Source organism: Nanorana parkeri, unplaced genomic scaffold, assembly GCF_000935625.1.
Source record: "Nanorana parkeri isolate BGI_ZX_2015 unplaced genomic scaffold, ASM93562v1 scaffold1259, whole genome shotgun sequence".
Lineage (NCBI taxonomy): Eukaryota > Metazoa > Chordata > Amphibia > Anura > Dicroglossidae > Nanorana > Nanorana parkeri.
In genome coordinates, this window is record NW_017307527.1 from 455,767 (window position 1) to 473,699 (window position 17,933).

Below are 17,933 nucleotides of genomic sequence, written 5' to 3' on the forward strand. Positions count from 1 at the left end.
TCTTCATCCCCAAAAGGGGTTCAACAAATCCTACTACCTACGGCTCTCAAATCTGCTCATACCTTGTAGACTGCTATACAATGAGCTCCAGATATTGATAATATCATATCACTGCTTCAGGTTGATATTTACGATACACTGCTCTGACTTGCTGGTTGTTTTTGTCTTGTGGTCTACTGCGAAACTAATGTGGTTGTTTTCCTGGGTTTACTCCTCTTTGATAGATAAATTACTGTGAAGGTAGTCTCCTGGAATGTTAATGGTCTCAAATCACCAGCGAAACGCATGATGGTACTTCGCCACCTGAAAAAGCTCAAACCAGACATTGTGTTTTTGCAGGAAACACATCTTCCCTCCGAAGATGTCGACAGGTTACGCAAATTATGGGTGGGTGAAACTATCTGCTCTCCAGCAGTGGGACGGAAATCAGGGGTAGCTATTCTTTTTCGTAAAAACCTTTCTTATACCATAGATCACATTACCACTGACCCTGAGGGACGTAAGCTATTGGTGAAAATTAAGATGCATAATAAAACGTATTCTTTATATAACTTTTACTTCCCCAATTCTCCCCCAACTGCCTACTTCCAGGAGACTACGTCATGGATCATGCAAGATGCCAATCCGTACAAGCTTCTGGGGGGCGACTTTAACTCTGTCATGCTGCTGGGTGAGGATAGATCACGAGGGGGTCCGTCACAGTCCGTCTCTGCTACACCTGCAAATTCGCATTTACAAGACATGGCAACACACCTTCATCTCACAGATGTCTGGAGAGTCCGCAACCCTCTTGAGCGTGAGTACACATACTTTTCTTCTGCACACAACTCCTTCGCCAGACTAGATTGTTTTCCGGTCAACGGAGGCTGTAGATTCTCTGGTTAGTGAAACAGCCATACTTCCAATAGCTGTGTCGGACCATGCCCCGATTTTGATCCAGTTACAGGCCCAAATACCAAGAGGAGACGCATACATTTGGCGCTTCCCTTCCCACCTGTACACGGATCCTTTGTTCAAGGCCATGCTACAGGAGGCATGGCAAGAATACGAGTCCTTTAATAGAGAACATGCCGATTCCCCTAATTTATTTTGGGAAACGGCTAAAACAGTTCTGAGAGGACGCATTATGTCCTATGTTGCAGCGAAAAAAAACAGGCTAAAACCAGATTCCTACAGGCTAGTGCCACGCTACGACAAGCACAAATCCAATACTCACTTCACGATACCCCGAAACTCAGGGAGGCATGGTTGAAGGCGAAACTGGATTTTGACCGGTGGACCTCTCAACAATGCCTCTACTATCACTCTCACACTAGACTTACCTCCCACAAATTTGGTAATAAATCCGGTAAATTGCTAGCCAATATGGCGAGACAACGGGTCCAGAAGTCACAAGTTTCTTCCCTGCGCTCGGAGCAGGGAAGTGTAACTTCTGACCCAAAGTCAATTAATCAAATATTCGAACAATTCTATCGTAAGTTATACTCAGCCACGCCACTAGATATGGGGAAAGGGGAAACTTTTTTGAGGTCAGTTTCATTACCCAAAATTGAGGCTGAAGATCTCGATCGTCTAAACGGCGATATATCAATGGAGGAAATTATACAAACCCTTAAAATTTCTTCCAATGGTAAGTCCCCAGGACCAGATGGTTACTCCAACGAGTTTTATAAGATGTTACAGACCCAAGTTTCACCCACTCTACACAGGGTATTCAACACCATCTGGCAGGGGGGGAATATTTGAAAATGGGGACAGAGGCATACGTAAAACTACTTCCAAAAAAAGATAGAGATCCCACTCTTCCAGGCTCCTACAGGCCAATCTCCCTTATAAACGCCGATGCCAAGATCCTGTCAAAAATCATAGCGGACAGACTTGCGTCCATTCTACCGCAACTTATATCTCCAGCCCAAGTGGGCTTTATTAAAGGACGGTCGGCAGTCTCCAACATCCGTAAAGTGCTGTCGGTATTAGAATATGCCAAAAATCACCCAAAATCCACTGTAGCTCTAATCTCAATCGATGCCGAAAAGGCATTCGATAGCGTCCAATTCCCTTGGCTCTTCAGAGTAATGGAAGGGATGGGATTCTCTGGTCGCTTTAAAAGCTTCTTGTCCTCACTCTACAAATCCCCATCGGCACGTATCTGCACGCCGGGGTATATATCCACCAGCTTCCCACTGATGAAGGGTACCAGACAAGGATGTCCCCTTTCACCGCTATTGTTTAATTTAGCGCTGGAGCCACTATCGCTATATTTTCAGGACAATCCAGACATCAAGGGGATTTCATTCCTCACTTCACAACTGAAAATAATGCTCTTTGCAGACGATATAATATTGTTCTCCAGTGACCCTCCTCGTGATCTACCTTTCATCCAGTCCACATTTCTGAAATACCAGCAATTCTCCGGTCTGACGATAAATGTAACTAAATCAATGGTTTTACCTTTAACCTCACAAGCATCATTCTCTTTAGCCACATCTCAGATATTCAGCATTGCCAAAGGTCCCATTACATATCTGGGCCTAAAGATTGGTAAGACCCCGACATCACTATATAACTGAAATTATCCTCCCCTATTTGATAAGATTCGCAATGAATTGCATCTGTGGAGAGACCTTCCGCTCTCGCTCTTTGGCAGAATACACCTCATAAAAATGATTCCCTTTGCTAGACTTTTATATCCTATGCAGACGCTACCTATCCTCCTGAAACACAAAGACGTAACACTTTTAAACAAGGCCTTTCTAGTCTTCATTTGGAGGGGTAGAAAGGCTAGGATATCATTACAAAAACTATGTCTGCCGAGGGGCGAGGGGGGAATGGCCTTCCCGAACGTAAGAATGTACAATTTGAGCTGTCTAATTAGACACTCAGCCGACTGGATCGGCTCCTCCTCACACTACTCAAATTTTCACCTGGAAACAGAGATGGCCCATCCCTGGAAACTATCCAACCTTTTACATTGCCCTTTTTCTAAAATTCCCGCATCACTAAAATACAATGTTATCATTAGGGACACAGTAATGGCATGGAGAGAGACACACAAAATGGTGAAAGCAAACCCATACTTCTCCCAGCATGTAAGCCTGAAAGGAAACCCATCATTCCCTCAGGGGGAAGAATATGATACTTTTACTAAATGGGAGACAAAAGGAATCACCAGGTTTGCTCAACTCGTATCCCGTGACACAGGTAGAAAGATGACATTCCAGGACTTCAGTAGTATATACCAGAGGCCCACTCATGAGTTCTTACATTTTCTACAAGCGATAACCCATCTAGACAAATTAGGAGCCGCAACCGGTAGGTCCATTAACCACTCCCTCATAGAAAAGATCTTAACCACTGACAGACAGTCCATTTCGACCATATACTCCCACCTGAGACAGGCACGCATTCCCCCCCTGACGAGATCTAATCTGGCAAAATGGCAAAACGACATCCCCATAGAGGACATAGTAGAGAAAATCCTGGAAGGATACCGCTCTATCTGCAAGGTAATGGTCAATGAACAATGGAGAGAGACACAATTTAAGATAGTGCACAGAGCTTATTATGCATTCCAACTGCAGCGCACTCCTACCCATAACCCAGGGTACTTAAACCACTGTCCCAAATGTCAGGAGCAGGCTGCTTCATTATTTCACTGCCTGTGGATCTGCCCCCTGATTCAGAGTAATTGGAGATCAGTGATAGACTTTATAACCTCAGTAGTGGGTCAACAGATCTCATTAGACCCCCTTCTACTGCTGTTCGGCTATTGGGATCACTCACTTGTGGTGAGCAAGATTCACAGGCAGTGGACAAACATAGCCTCCCTAGCAGCCAAACGATGTATAATAAAAGAGTGGCTTTCCCCACACCCTCCCACCGTACAGGGTTTACGACATAATCTCCTAGATCTACTTCATCTGGAAAAATTGGATGCGGAGACCCAAAGGGAGGAGGAGAACAGGGTGACTCTCTTTCTTCGTAGATGGATGTCCTTTATCGACAAGGTATTTACTGCTCAAGAGAGGGAGTCATTCTTGTCCCCCTTTCAATACTCAACATACATACTACAGGCCAAGTTACGGGGTAGCTCATGACAATCACCATGCCAAAGGCTGCATTAACTAACTGCGAGGATTAGACCCTTAAATAGTTTGGCATACAAATATCACATTGATACTAAGATACCACTGATCCTACAATGCTTGGCTGAACGACTTTGTATTTATATTGGGGGCCCAAAGAGCAGGGATTACGTAACAAAGATGGGTAGACAAACGACCTTTAGGTGAACGGTTTAGGAAGAGAGTTGAGATATGACACTAATTAAACTAGTAGGAAATATGCTATTGTGTTTAGAAAAAAAAAAGGGATAGGTCGAGTTTTTATTGATACAGCAGATGTACCGTCTATATTGTTAATGCTATGCATATATTGCGTTGTATGGTACGCCTGTATATGTAATGTTTTTCCTGTTCTTCCTGTCTGACAATAAAAATTGTTTTAAAAAAAAAGAATATCGTACACTAGCTCAAGATGCTCTGACCACTGGGTATTACAACAAAAAATTCTACACAGGTGGTACCACACACCATATAAACTAGCAAAATTTGGCAAGGGTCACTCGCCATTGTGTTGGAGACACTGCAATGAGATTGGCTTGTTGATCCATGTTTTCTGGTATTGCAAGTCTGTAAGATCCTTTTGGAACCATATCTTCAAGCTAGTGTCAGAACTTGCTGGGAGCATGGTGGCCCCTACGACAGCCTTAGCCTTGCTACATTTGTCCATCGAGGTTCTCCCGCTCCGAGCTAGAACAGTCATCTTACATCTCCTCATAGAAGTTAATTGTCCAATTTCCCTATGTACTCTAGCTAACCTTACACTGTTAAATTTCATTCCATGGAGCTGAACAAGAGAAATCATTAGATTCCCCATCCATGCTAAACAGGGTGGATAGAAGAATCCCCGCTACCAGCTACTGTTTAAGCAGTGGCTGCTGTACACCCAAATAGTGCCTGCTTCTGATTGGTTTCAGACAATGTTCCGCCGACAATTTCTTGAAATTGAAAAATCAACTTTTGTCAAACGAGATGTCAACATTGTCACCTACATTTTGAATTCAGGCAGTTTCCGAAAAATGGGCCATGTATGGACAGCTTTTGTCTCTTAGGGTCCCATAATCTCCTTGGGGATATCTGGACGCACTGAAACCAGTTCTAATGTGTAGTGTGTGGACAGTTTAAGGGCTAAACTACACCAATAGTTCTAACCTCATTCTTCAGAAAAATTTAACCATTTGTAGAAAGTCAACTAGTTTGCATCACATTTGTTTTAATTGGGCTGCAAATGAGGTAACTGCTATCAAAAGAGTAACTTCTGCAGTTGCATAAGATTAAAATAGCCTGTGTACTTTAATACAACATAGACTTATCAATGACACATTTCCATACATCAAGCATCTATTTTGTACCGCTCTGTATTTCTGTAAGAAGAGTGTAGTAAAATCACCAATTACCCAGAATTCCAAGATGTATTTCGTTTTGGGATCGTGGTTTCTCCTTAGTGAATGTTGAGTCTGTGAATTCCCTATACACGGCTTTCATATAACTTCCTCCAATTCTCAAATCATTTTGCTCAAAATATTTTGCTGAGTCACTGCAAATGATTGATAATAGTGTGAATGATATTCTATGGTATGATTATCATTTGGTTAATTACATATTCTGATTAAACAGGAGGTTTACACAATGAGGATTACCTTATTGTATTGTATTAACGTAAGCATATTCAATTATATTTACATACACATGACTCATTTACATAAAGTCAAACTCCAGAATTTTTTTTTTTTTTTAGGGATTGGACATAGCGGGGTACAACAAATAGAGACCCTGCCAGGTTTTTACTGTGAACAATGTTCATGTAGAACGCTGGATTCAACTCTTGGGGAGAAATAAAGATTGCTATATCAAAATCAGAGGCAGCTCTCTGTCATTTGGGAGGGTTGTGTTGTCTCTAGAGGTTCCCAAAGCGGTGATTGTGATGTAGAAGAAAAAAGGGGAGCGCCACAGTAGTATTATTAGTTCAGTAAAGCTTTACTGTACATGAAAAGAAGTCAGTGCAGTTCGGGGGGGCCAAAAAACTCAGGGCTTAAATTGCCAACTGCAGACAGGATTATTGACGAGGATTATTGAAAATACATTCAAGTGACACTACATTCAGGAGTTAAATCTTAAAAATACATTCAAGTATATTAACAAACATGTATCCTATTTGTGTATCATTCGGTTGTAGATCCTCAAATCATCTCTGAATTGGTGCCGACACTGTCCTTCCTTCTGGAGGGTGGCTACTTTTGTTCCCCATGGCCCCTGAGTGTGTGTTGTAAAGTATCCACCGCCCCAAGCTCACTCCTGTGATGGACTACAATCTCATGCACTGCCGGAACTACCAGGGTCGCATTTGCGATCGGGCCCTGGCGTTCTGCCACTTGGGGGGTGGGCCTGGTCTGAAAGGGCGCCAGGCCAGGATTTTTTTCTACATTTAGCCCTGTTACAACAAGCAGGGCTAAATGTAAAGCAGAGGAGCCATTTTGTATAAGTGATTTCAGCGGCTATACAGCCGCTGAAATCACTTGTATGCAGCCTGCTTGGCCGCCCCCTCCTCCATGTTCCGTCCCCTCACCGGCTGCCTTCTTCTGTGCTGTGGTTTTCGGGGTCCCCTGCTCTTCTGCGGAACCCCAGCCCACGGCAAGGCACTTCAGGCTGGAGAGTGGAGAGCAGAGCGGGGAACCTCCGTTCTCTGCTCTGTGTCAGCAGCGCTCCTGTGTCAGCTGCCACAACCTGTTCTGTACAGAAGATAGAGCACTTACGTGCTCTATCTTCTGTATTAGAGGGCAGGCTCATAAAGAGAGCCTGTCACCTCTGAATGCTATCACACAGGGGCTTGTTAGGCCCTGTGTGATTGCAAAAAAATTAAGTGGAAAAAAAAGTAAAAAATAATAAAATAAATAAAAATGGAAAAATAAATAAAAATTGATAAAAAGTTAAAAATAATAAAATAAAAATCTAATAGAAAAGTTAAAAAAATTAAAATGATTATTATGAATAATAATCCACACAGCCTAACCTGTATGGGGTCCAATGATTTCAACTGGTGGGCTTGCCTCCTTGGACTACCCACATGCACTACCCCGATAACTGCCAAGGCACCGACATTGTTTTATGGGAGGTGGAGTGAGGGGCCCTTCATGGTTTCTTGCACTGGTGCCCTGAGGTTCCTAGTTACGCCTCTGATCTCATGTTTAGTTTACTAGTTGTATTGAGATTGTAGTCCACCATGGCAGTGAGCTTGGAGTAGTGGTTACTTTTAGGGCTGGTAATTATTAAAATTTTCCTGTTCGATTAATCGAAATTTTTTTTAATCGATTAATTTCGATTAATTATAACGCACATACAGATCCAACTACATTGGCCTATACACATACAGCACATCAATGAAGTAATAAAATGAACTAGTATCACACTAATCCAGCACGTTATTAATCTCAGGTGCCCCACTCAATATGGCCGCTGCTTGAGTGACTTGATACACAAATAAGATACATTTTTGTTTTTGTTAATATTTAAAGGAGAACTATGGGGTCAGTGTTTTTCCCCATAGTTCTCCTTGGGGTAACGGGAGGACACAAACTAGCGTCCTCCCGTTACCCTAAGCTCAGTATACCGCGAGACACCGCACCTGGAGCGGATCCCGACTTAGATGATGGGATCCGCCCAGCTGCGTGAGTGACAGCTGGCTCGGCCTATCTAGAGGCAGAGCCAGCTGTACCCGCCCCCTCCCCGTCCGTTCCGCCAGTAGGCGCTGGCGGATCGGAGCGAGGAGGGGGGAAACCAGCCCTTCCCCTGTCACGGCAGAGAGCCGTGACAGGATCGAGAGGTGAGGGAACCCGGTATGTGTTCTCTCACCTCCCGATCTACTGAGCCGACCTGTGACAGTCTCATTGTCACAGGTCGGCTTAGAACTATGAGGTGAGTGGAAATCACTCATGTCATAGTTCTCCTTTAAGGTACTTGAATGCATTTTTAAGATTTAACTACTGAGGTTAGTGTTTCTTTGATAGGGTATGCAGCTGTATTGGTTCAACAACAGTATTTACTGTGGTCTGTTACCCCATTGGAGAGATCTCCCCACATTTCCTGTCAGAGACCATGAGCAAACATAAGCAAAGTGAAATCTCCCTAAGGGCGAGCATACACACTATAACCTGATTGCCCAACCCCTGTACATAACCTTTACATTTGCCAAAACTAATATGAGCACAAACCTAAACAATACATTCAATTTGTATCTAATTGTGCAGGCCACTGTATTACAAAGTTGTTGGTAGATCTAAAAGAGATTGTACAGTTTTTATAGTGTATAGTCAACTCAATAGACAGCTTTAGACAGCAAGAATATAAGAAAGATTATAACCTAAGATTATAGGATTGAAGTCCTCCTGGGGAAGCCGCCCATGCGGCAAAACATGTCCAGGCACCTAGAGAGCAACGCCATCTTTTATACCCCGTTCACATTGAGCGATTTATCACGCGATTTCAGCTCTAAAATCGCTCAAATATCAGCTCAATGTCGCTCAATGTAGCTTGTCCAATGCATTTCAATGGAGCTGTTCACATCTCACAGCTCAATGTCGCCTGTAGCTCGTCGCTCAAGCTTGTAGTTTGAACATGACCTATTTTTCGGCGGAATTATGTGCGATTTGGCCCAATAGGCTTTAATGGTGTAGCTCAATGTCGCGCTACAGAAGTGTCACTTTTGCACAGAAATATAAGAAGGAAGGAATGATGTCAGATCAAGACCGCTTTTTATTGGTTACAGCCAAATGTAGCATCTACGAAGTCCCTGCGAAAAGCCGTGCTACGTAGCACGACAAAATGTGCACTGTAGCTCAATGTAGCTCAATGTCGCTCAGCTCAAAATCGCTCTGAAAAAAGTACTTTTTTGGATGTAGCTCAGTGTGAATGGGGTCTTAATCTGTCTGCGATAAACTAGACTACTGCAACAATTACTGTATTGTATTTGGACTATGTACACAATCTATGTATCGAATTTGCGTTTATTTAAATGCAATTATGTTTTTAATTCATTATAACAAATACATTTTTTTATATTTTATCAAGTTCATAGTGAGAGCAATATCTTTCTAAAAAGCCCCCCTTTTCACAGGCCTTGCATACCTGGTAATGGTTCAAACAATCATATGATCATGGATATACAAATGCTCTAACCCCTGTCAACTTTTAATTACTGCCATTGAAGACCTTTCCTCACTTACTTTCCTGTTAACAATGTTGTCACACGTTCAGAGAATGATGGAAAATCTCCCCAGCAAGACCACAGATGGTAATAAAACCTGATGGACGTGCTAACCCTTCTTCAAAAATAAAACATTCTGTTTGGTGTTACACTTTAATCAACAGATGATAGTATACCATTGTTTATCAGAAGTCACCTCTAAATGGCTGATTCATATAGAAGGGTTGTGAATGGCACACAAGTTTTATCATAGAATTTAGCATTTGAAAGTTTAGGGCCACATTTGTCTTACTTCAAATACCAATAAGGCATTACTACTTAAAAATGGCTGGACATTATTTTCATTTTATTACCAGATTTAAAGGGTTAGTTCACCTTTTTAATTACTTTTTTTTTTCTCAACCCATATACATTACAGCTCAGAACAGATTGTAAGTGAACATACTTTTCATGTTTATTTTTTAAATGATTCTTTCTTTTCTTACTGCTGCTATCATGGGCTCCCCCTCTCCATCCAGCCTACATTGCAGGATGGGCCATTGGATACACAGCCCTAGTTCCTTATGAACAAAAAATATATAGCTATAAAACCTACCTCCCAGGAGCATCTAACTTTTGCCCAGTGAATTGGTTGATTGAGGTTGGACCATAGTTCCAGATGATCTCTAATGCAGCAATATAATACCGTCTAACAGTGGATTGATATTGAGAAGGAGGACCCAATTTGGAGCAGTTCCTGACTTCATAGATTGCCTGCATGCCACCTGTAAATCAAGATGATGTTATTTGATCTCTAATGCAGCAATACAATTCCGTCTAACAGTGGATTGATATTGACAAGGAGGACCTACTTTGGAGCAGTTCCTGACTTCATAGATTGTCTGCATTCCACCTGTAAATCAATATTTGAAACTTTGACATGCCTTGACTTCCCAACTTGGTAGTGCCTCCCCAGAGTTCCATTCAACACCAGTTTTGGATACCCTGGTCGCTGCTTGCAATACCAAGGGCATTATTTCCTATTTATATATCCGCTTAGTAACTAACTCGATACTACAATCACCTTTGAGTGTTAGGAGTAAGTGGGAAGATGATCTAGGCCCTGTTACAGATGAGGGCTGTTCTATCGGCGTCCTTATCCACTTCCCATAGAAATACTCAACTGTTATTTTACATAAGACTTATCAAACTCCAGAGCTCCTGTTCAATGTAGGTGTCAGGAACGATCCTTCATGTTCAAAATGTGGTTTTCGCCAAGGTTCACTGATACATCTATTGTGGAGCTGTCCCAAACTGGTTATTGACTATATTGACTATACATAGAGCATTATTTACTGCCAGTCGACTGGTGACGAGGAAATGGATATCTTCCTCCCCTCCATCACTATCAGAATGGATGTCTGAGTTAGATCAGACGGTAATGTTTGAAGGTACGCCTTATCAATATAGAGGGATAGGGGAGGATACGTTTTCCTTATATTGGTCTATATAGATACAATACCATACACAATAAAGGAATGTGTGAATTCTTCTATAATATTATTAGTTAGGCATGTGAGGGAAGTTTATGAGAGCTTAAGCTGCAATTGCAGTACTTTAGCTGTGCTCTAAAGGTATATATGTGTTAAGGTGATTAGTTCTCAATGATCTAGTGTTTTTTTTTAAATCGTATATATGGTGGTTGATATATTTGTTTTTGTGTTTATATGTTAGCTTGTATGTTCATTATTTGTGTATTGTTTGAGTTATTGTTATGTATTGTCTCTTTTTTTATTTTCTTTTTGTGGGATGTTTGTTGTGTGTGGAGAAAATATTGAAAAGTAAAAAGTATCTGATTAAAAAAAAAAAACAGTGTGGAACTACTGGGATCATAGAAAGCAAATATTTGTTCAGACCCAGAGGTTTTAGGAGGAAAAATAAGAGCAAAACCTAAAAAATTAATAAAAGGCACCAATATACTGTTTTCAAAACTGTATAAAACTATAAAGCTTTAGAAAATGATTTACCTTCAAGATGTTCATTAACCTGAGAGGTGACAAGCCACTTTCCGGGATTATGTGTTAACATTGAAGCCTGAACCATTGATGCAGAAATGAGACTGATAGTGTCTACACGCCTGTGTTGGTATGTCAGTACGTGACCATAGAAATAGATAGAGTGTACGTCTATTTCATTTCCCACAGCAAAAATGTACCACATTACATCTGTGTTATCACATACAGAGAGGCCAGGGAGATTGCCAAACATGTATCCATTGATGGCTGTAACACAAAATTCAGAGTATATTAGAAACTACTGATTATTTAGAAACTACTGATTCTAATTTCAGGTATAAGGAGTGCCATATTTTCTAACATCTTGAGCACTGGCATAACTACCAAGGTCGCAGTGGTCGCATTTGCAACCGGGCCCTGGTTTTCCCCACTTGGGGGGGGGGGGGATGGAAGAAGAGGGCCTGGTCCCAGTAACCGCCAAGGTGTCGGGGCGGGAGCCTTTAATGGTTTCCTGCATCGGGCCCTGAAGTTTCTAGATACCCCCTTGATCTTGACATAAAAATTTGGGAAAACTAAACTTTTTTTCCCATAAGTTTTGTTGGAAGTCACTGCACACTGTCCAGAGGAGACACTGCCCTGGTGCAATGCAGCAAAGTAACATCTGCAGATAAATAAAAAGTAGTCGAGGCACTCACAGGTCTCGAAAGGGGGCTGCAGGTGCAGTGGGTAGTGAGGTAAGGGCAGCTGTAGGCATGGTGGGCGGAAAGGGAAGGGGAGTTGCAAGCACAGTGGGTGGTGCGATAAGGGGGCTGCAGGCTCAGCAGCTGGTGAGGGAAGGGGGCTGCTGGTGGGGTGGGATTTGAAGAAAGGCGGATGATGAGGTAAGTGGAGTGGGGAGGAAAAGGTGAGCAGGTATAGCGGGTGGTGGAATGGAGACTTCAGGTGCAGTGGATGGTGATGCAAGGGGGACTGCAGGCACTGTGGTTGGTAAGGGAAGGGAAGCTGCAGGCACATTGAGTGCTGAATGAGGGGTGGAGGCAGAGACCATTGATGGTTAAAAGGGGGGCGTCCAGATGTGGTGGGTGTTGAGGGAAGGGGGGCTGCAGTCGATATTGGCAATGAAACAGAACTTTTCAGTTCCACTGCCACCACCTACTCTTGGTGCTCCCAAGTAAATGGAAGCTACCTACCACAGCACTACTGGCCCCAGCCCCTGACCATACATTAGTCAAAGCTCCTTGTAGATCGAGTTCTGGCAATGATCTGCACCACGATGCCATCAGGCACACAAGCAGACTGTAGGAGCAGTGAGAGCTGCCTACCTTTACTGCAGTTTATAGCTTTGCATAGTCTGCAAAGAGAGTGGAGCAATCTGGGCAGCAGTGCATTGTCTGGAAGTAGAGCAGTCTGGGTCGAGGTGTATTAGTGGGGAGTGGAACTGTTTGGGTGGGGGTGCATTGGACAGGAATGGAGCAGTCTAGGTAGAAGGGCATTGCCTGGCAGTGGAATTGTCTAGTGTGGGTGGGGATAGGAGAGCAGGCACTTGTGGTGGGAGAATGATCGGGGTCTGGCATGTTGTGGTAGTTGGGGAGAGGGGAAGGAGATCAGGCACTGTAGTGGATCAGTGACTAACCAGGAGGTTGCACAGCAATTTTTTTTAGTGTAAATGGTCAATAAATTGGAAGAGGTGGGGAGTAGAAGAGAATGGAGAAGGAGAGATCTCTACTGGAGGCAGAATCCCCCAGTAGCAAAAGGAAACTTTGACTGAGGCATTATCCTCGATGGAACATGAAAATGCACTGTGAAAACAAAGCTCTAATTCGTTTTTTGAATGATCTAGGAAGGTGAGAATCTTACAGTGCTTTAAATTGCTTTCCGTAAAGCCTTCATCTTCTTTATCCACTGAAGCAGGATCAGTACAGTAACTATTTATGTTATCATCAATATACCAGCTCAGGTTTTCATCTATCACAGATAACATTAAGACATACTCCTCCGTTTTCTTCTTCTTCTTTTCCAGGACACCTGTGGTAAAATGACATAAACCAGTACATTTTATTTTTACAAACTCCTTGATCTAGTAACATAACAATCACAATTAAATTCACTGTCATGCAGTAAACTGTCAAGCAGTAAACTTCCCCCTACAGTATTTTTGTTTTTATTTATGAATCCAAGATACCCTCAGCTGTTTATTCCTAAATGTTAGCAAAACTAATCATGATTTTACTGCTTATTAGGAATGTGGTTCTGTTTCACTGCTACTGTGGGTTCAAGGTGAATGCTGCATATTTGACATTATGGTGAAATTCACTGGACTAAATTCTTTGTAACCATAATTCACTGCCTGGCATTTGAAGTTAGGTCAGTTGGCTTAGAAGGCTTTTGTGTAAGCTGTCCGCTTTATTTTAAAAGGGTGAGGACACAGCAGCCATATTGACAATGTGATTTATTTGTGATAGGGAATGCATTGGGATTGCTGCTGACAAACTGTTGGGCTAGTGTAGGTCTTTTAGACGCTGGCAGGTCTACTAAAGTAGATATAAACTCTTACTAACTGTCATGTAGGTAGCAAATGCTGTGCATCTTGGAATATGGATGGAGTGGGGGGAAGGTTTGTACCTTTTCTCATCCTCTGCTACATCTTAATGCTGCTGATATCCTGCAAGCTCTTTACAGCCTTTCCCTGTTCACATGCCCTACAGTGATAACAGGCTGCATGTGTTTTTCACAGGACACATTTCCTAACTGTTGCTGGCTGCAGTTGTTTTTTTCACAGCTCTTTTTTTAAAATGGTTTCATAAGTGGAATATGCCCATGCAATATGCATCAGCACTGATCTTAACAGTTTCCTTTGAGAGAGCATGTGACAGGATGATTTACAGGCAGGAGATTGTGAAAACAAGGAAAAAACTTTGTCAGCCCATAACTATGGCCTTTATATCATTTATCAGCATCACAAGCTATTATTTCATGAAAGCTTGCAATAAAAATAAAAATAGGTTTTACAAGTGATATCATGTTACAGCTGTTGTGGAAATTTTATTATACGGAATTATGTGGACATTGTATTCTAGGATGTGTGTGTTTTATTGGTTGTCATCTGTCTCCCTGTGTCGGATTTAGCCGAGGAACGCTCTAGCAGAGGGTACTTGGGTTGAATCGGGACCAGCGGTAAGACCGTCAGTGTGAAAACCTTCTCATGGGCTTGGAGACGTGTTTGCGGTGTGTGGAGGCGTTTGTCGGTTTGTGAGTACTAAGTGCAATGCGCTGGGCTCCTTGCCTTCAAACATCTGTACACATTAGCGAAGCGGAGTCCGTATAACGAGATGCGTATTATACCTCTATTGCGGACTGCGCTATCCCTTTTGGATACATATCTGCTTTTATAAGAAGACATCGACATATGCCTTGTCCGTATACTGGTACCGTATATAGATAACCGCATTAGCAATGTCTCTCCAGATAGTCTCAAACCTATCCGAACAAGTAGATACTGGTCTCTCTGAGCAGTATTGACTAGGGTCCATGCTGACGATGGGGGATGGGCAACCACATGGCCGGTCGGGGACAATGGACATGACTCATCCTACCTTGTTACAGGATGAGGTGTGTGCATTTCCCTGCCCAGCCATCTTGGTGTAGTCCCCTTTTGATATGTACCTGTATTAGGGTTGCCACCTTTTCTTCAAGCGAAACCCGAACACTCAAGCAACGCACGGTGATTTTTGTGGGAGAATGAGTTGTGGCTTGTTCAAATGTAAAAAGTGCCGCCCCATTCATATGTAAATATCATAGTTGACACTATTTTCAGTGGGGGGCAAGTAGCCCCTATCCTAATTTTGATGGGCTCTGGGCAGCAAAGGCCCTAGATGTAGCTCAGTTATGGCTTCAGAAGTCTATAATGGTAAATCGGCAGGGCATACAGAAGGCGGTTTCAGTCCGGAAGAACCGCATTATGTACACCTGGCCCAAAGTGATCCAATGCTGGAAGCGGAAGAGGCTCTTTCTGGGCTAAGCCACATTTTTGAGATACAAACAATTTTCAGGTCTGACGATTAATGCCGCCAAATCTGTAGTTCTTCCTCTAACCTCACCAGCGGCCATCTCGTTAAAATCAACACGTATTCAGTACTGCTAAGAGCTCCATTACATATCTGGGGTTGCAAATTGGTAAAACTCCTGCGTCCTTATATAACTTAAACTACCCACCCCTGATTGAGAAAATTTGTAGAGAACTCCACATGTGGAGGGATCTGCCGCTCTCGCTCTTTGGCAGAATACATCTCGTAAAAATGATTCCATTTGCCAGACTTCTATACCCTATGCAAACGCTTCCACTCCTCTTGAAACATACAGACACGACACTTTTGAATAGAGCCTTCCTGACTTTTATATGGAGTGGGAAAAAGTCAAGGGTGTCAATGCAAAAACTATGCCTGCCAAGGAGCGAGCTTAAGATTCCCCAACTTAAGATTATATAATCTGAGCTGTCTTCTTAGACACTCAGCAGACTGGATTGGGGCATCCTCTTACTATTCTAACTTCCACCTGGAAACAGAGTTGGCACACCCTTGGAAACTTTCCGCTCTTCTACACTGCCCTTTCTCTAAAATCCCTCCACTTCTGCGTTCCAACACTATCATCAGGGATACAGTGGTGGCCTGGAGAGAGGCACACAAAATAGCAAAGGCTAACCCATACTTCTCCCACCACTTATGCATAAAAGGAAACCCTTCCTTCCCACAGGGGGAGGATTATGACACTTTTACAAAATGGGATTCCAAGGGCCTCACCACGTTCGCTCAGCTCATTTCTCCTGTCACGGGAAAAACTATAACGTTCAGGGAATTTAGAAGAACGTACCAAGCGCCCACACACGATTTCTTACATTTCCTGCAAGCCAAAGCCCATCTAGACAAGCTGAGACCCAACGTAACCTGCCGGACGAATACATCGCTCATAGACAGGATAATAGCTAATGACAGGCAATCTATTTCCACCATATATTCTCACATGAGACAGGAGCACATTCCTCTCCTTACGACCTCAAACATACTTAAATGGCAAGATGATGTTCCTACGGAAAATATAGTCGAAAAGATACTAGAAGGTTATCGCCTTCTATGTAAAGCAATGGTAAATGAGCAGTGGAGAGAGACCCAATTTAAGATTATACACAGAGCTTACTATGCATTTGGGTTGAGACGCACCCCCGCCCATATTCCGGGATACCTGGATTATTGTCCCAAATGTCAGATGCAAGGAGCCTCACTATTCCATTGTCTGTGGGTCTGTCCATCTATTCAGAGATTCTGGAAGCTAGTAGCGGACATGGTGGCTTCAGTAGTGGGTCAACAGATCCCAGTGGATGCCCTCTTAATGCTTTTTAACCACTGGCAGCATCCATCTACTCTCGCCAAAAACCGCAAACAGTGGATAAGTATAGCCCTCCTGGCAGCCAAACGCAGTATAATGAGGGAATGGATCTCACCACATCCTCCCACTGTGCAGGGGTTACGAACTGATCTATTGAAGCTACTCCATCTGGAGAAATTGGATGCGGAGACCCATAGGGAGGAAGACAACAAGGTGACTCCCTTCCTCAACAGATGGATGCCCTTTGTAGACTTTCTTTTTGATCCTCAAGAAAGGGAGTCCTTCATATCTCCCTTCCAATACTCCACCTACGTACTCAATTCAAGAATAGCAGGGACATTCTAATGCATGCTTACTACATAGTCTATATAAGGTGATGCTAATTAGTGAAAATAGCCACAATTACAGCTTCTAGCACTCATTCTCACCAACATTAAACATCTGCATAGAGGCTGAACCCTTAATTATCGCAATGGTCATAAAACAGCAGTTATATGGTTGATCCTGATACTACCTTGATGGAGAAACGATGTATCACGAGGGGGAAATAGGTGTTAAGGTGCCATTTTTGGAGGTTGGATACTGTTACTCGCGCGGCTTTCGGCTGAAAGTCACGCGAGGAGAGAGAGAGCTACTACAGACGTTAGGGCATAGAAACAAAGAGAGGTTTCATCTGGGACATATTACGAAGAACAAAAGAATGGAAGAAACATGTAGAATTTGTTTTGAGTTAAGTTTAACGATTCTTTAAAAAAAAAAAAAAGGGAGATCAAGGGCGTGCGTGCATATGATAGTAGATATACCTCTATTGTATGTCTATTACTTGTACTGCTATGTAAGGTACCATGATGTATGTATGTATGTATAACTTTTTCTCTGACAATAAAAATTGTTTAAAAAAAAATAAAAAATTAACCAAGAAACATAAAAACTCCAAGACAGCTAATTTGCCCTATTGTTTCAAGATTGATATCACCTATGATTATTGTCTAAGGTTGAGTAAGTTATCAAACACATCCAAGGCTTACTCAACTGAGTGCAGACGATATGAGTGAATCATACCAATCAACTACCATTTCTGAACCGATCAATTGGAAGAAAGTAAATAGTGGTTGGGGAGTCGCCAATATGAACAATGCTCTCAAACCATATAAAATACAGAGGAAGAAGGAGAGGGAAAAAAGAAAAAGGAGAGAAGGAAGAGTCTGAAGAAAACTTCCTGGATGTAACATAAGGACA

The 17,933-nt window shown here is 42.5% G+C and overlaps 1 protein-coding gene across 1 annotated transcript in view; it reads right to left on the reverse strand.

Annotated features, from left to right (window-relative positions):
• Positions 1-15,422, reverse strand: part of LOC108797308 (ceruloplasmin-like) — a 63,797-nt gene extending 48,375 nt beyond the window's left edge. Inside the window, exons 1-5 of the mRNA XM_018568890.1 lie at positions 15,413-15,422; positions 13,173-13,340; positions 11,328-11,582; positions 9,917-10,085; positions 5,519-5,658 (exon numbers count right to left, since the gene is read on the reverse strand). Coding sequence (XP_018424392.1) covers positions 5,519-5,658; positions 9,917-10,085; positions 11,328-11,582; positions 13,173-13,340; positions 15,413-15,422 — 742 coding nt within the window. The remainder of the gene's footprint in view (positions 1-5,518; positions 5,659-9,916; positions 10,086-11,327; positions 11,583-13,172; positions 13,341-15,412) is intronic.
• Positions 15,423-17,933: the final 2,511 nt, after the last annotated feature.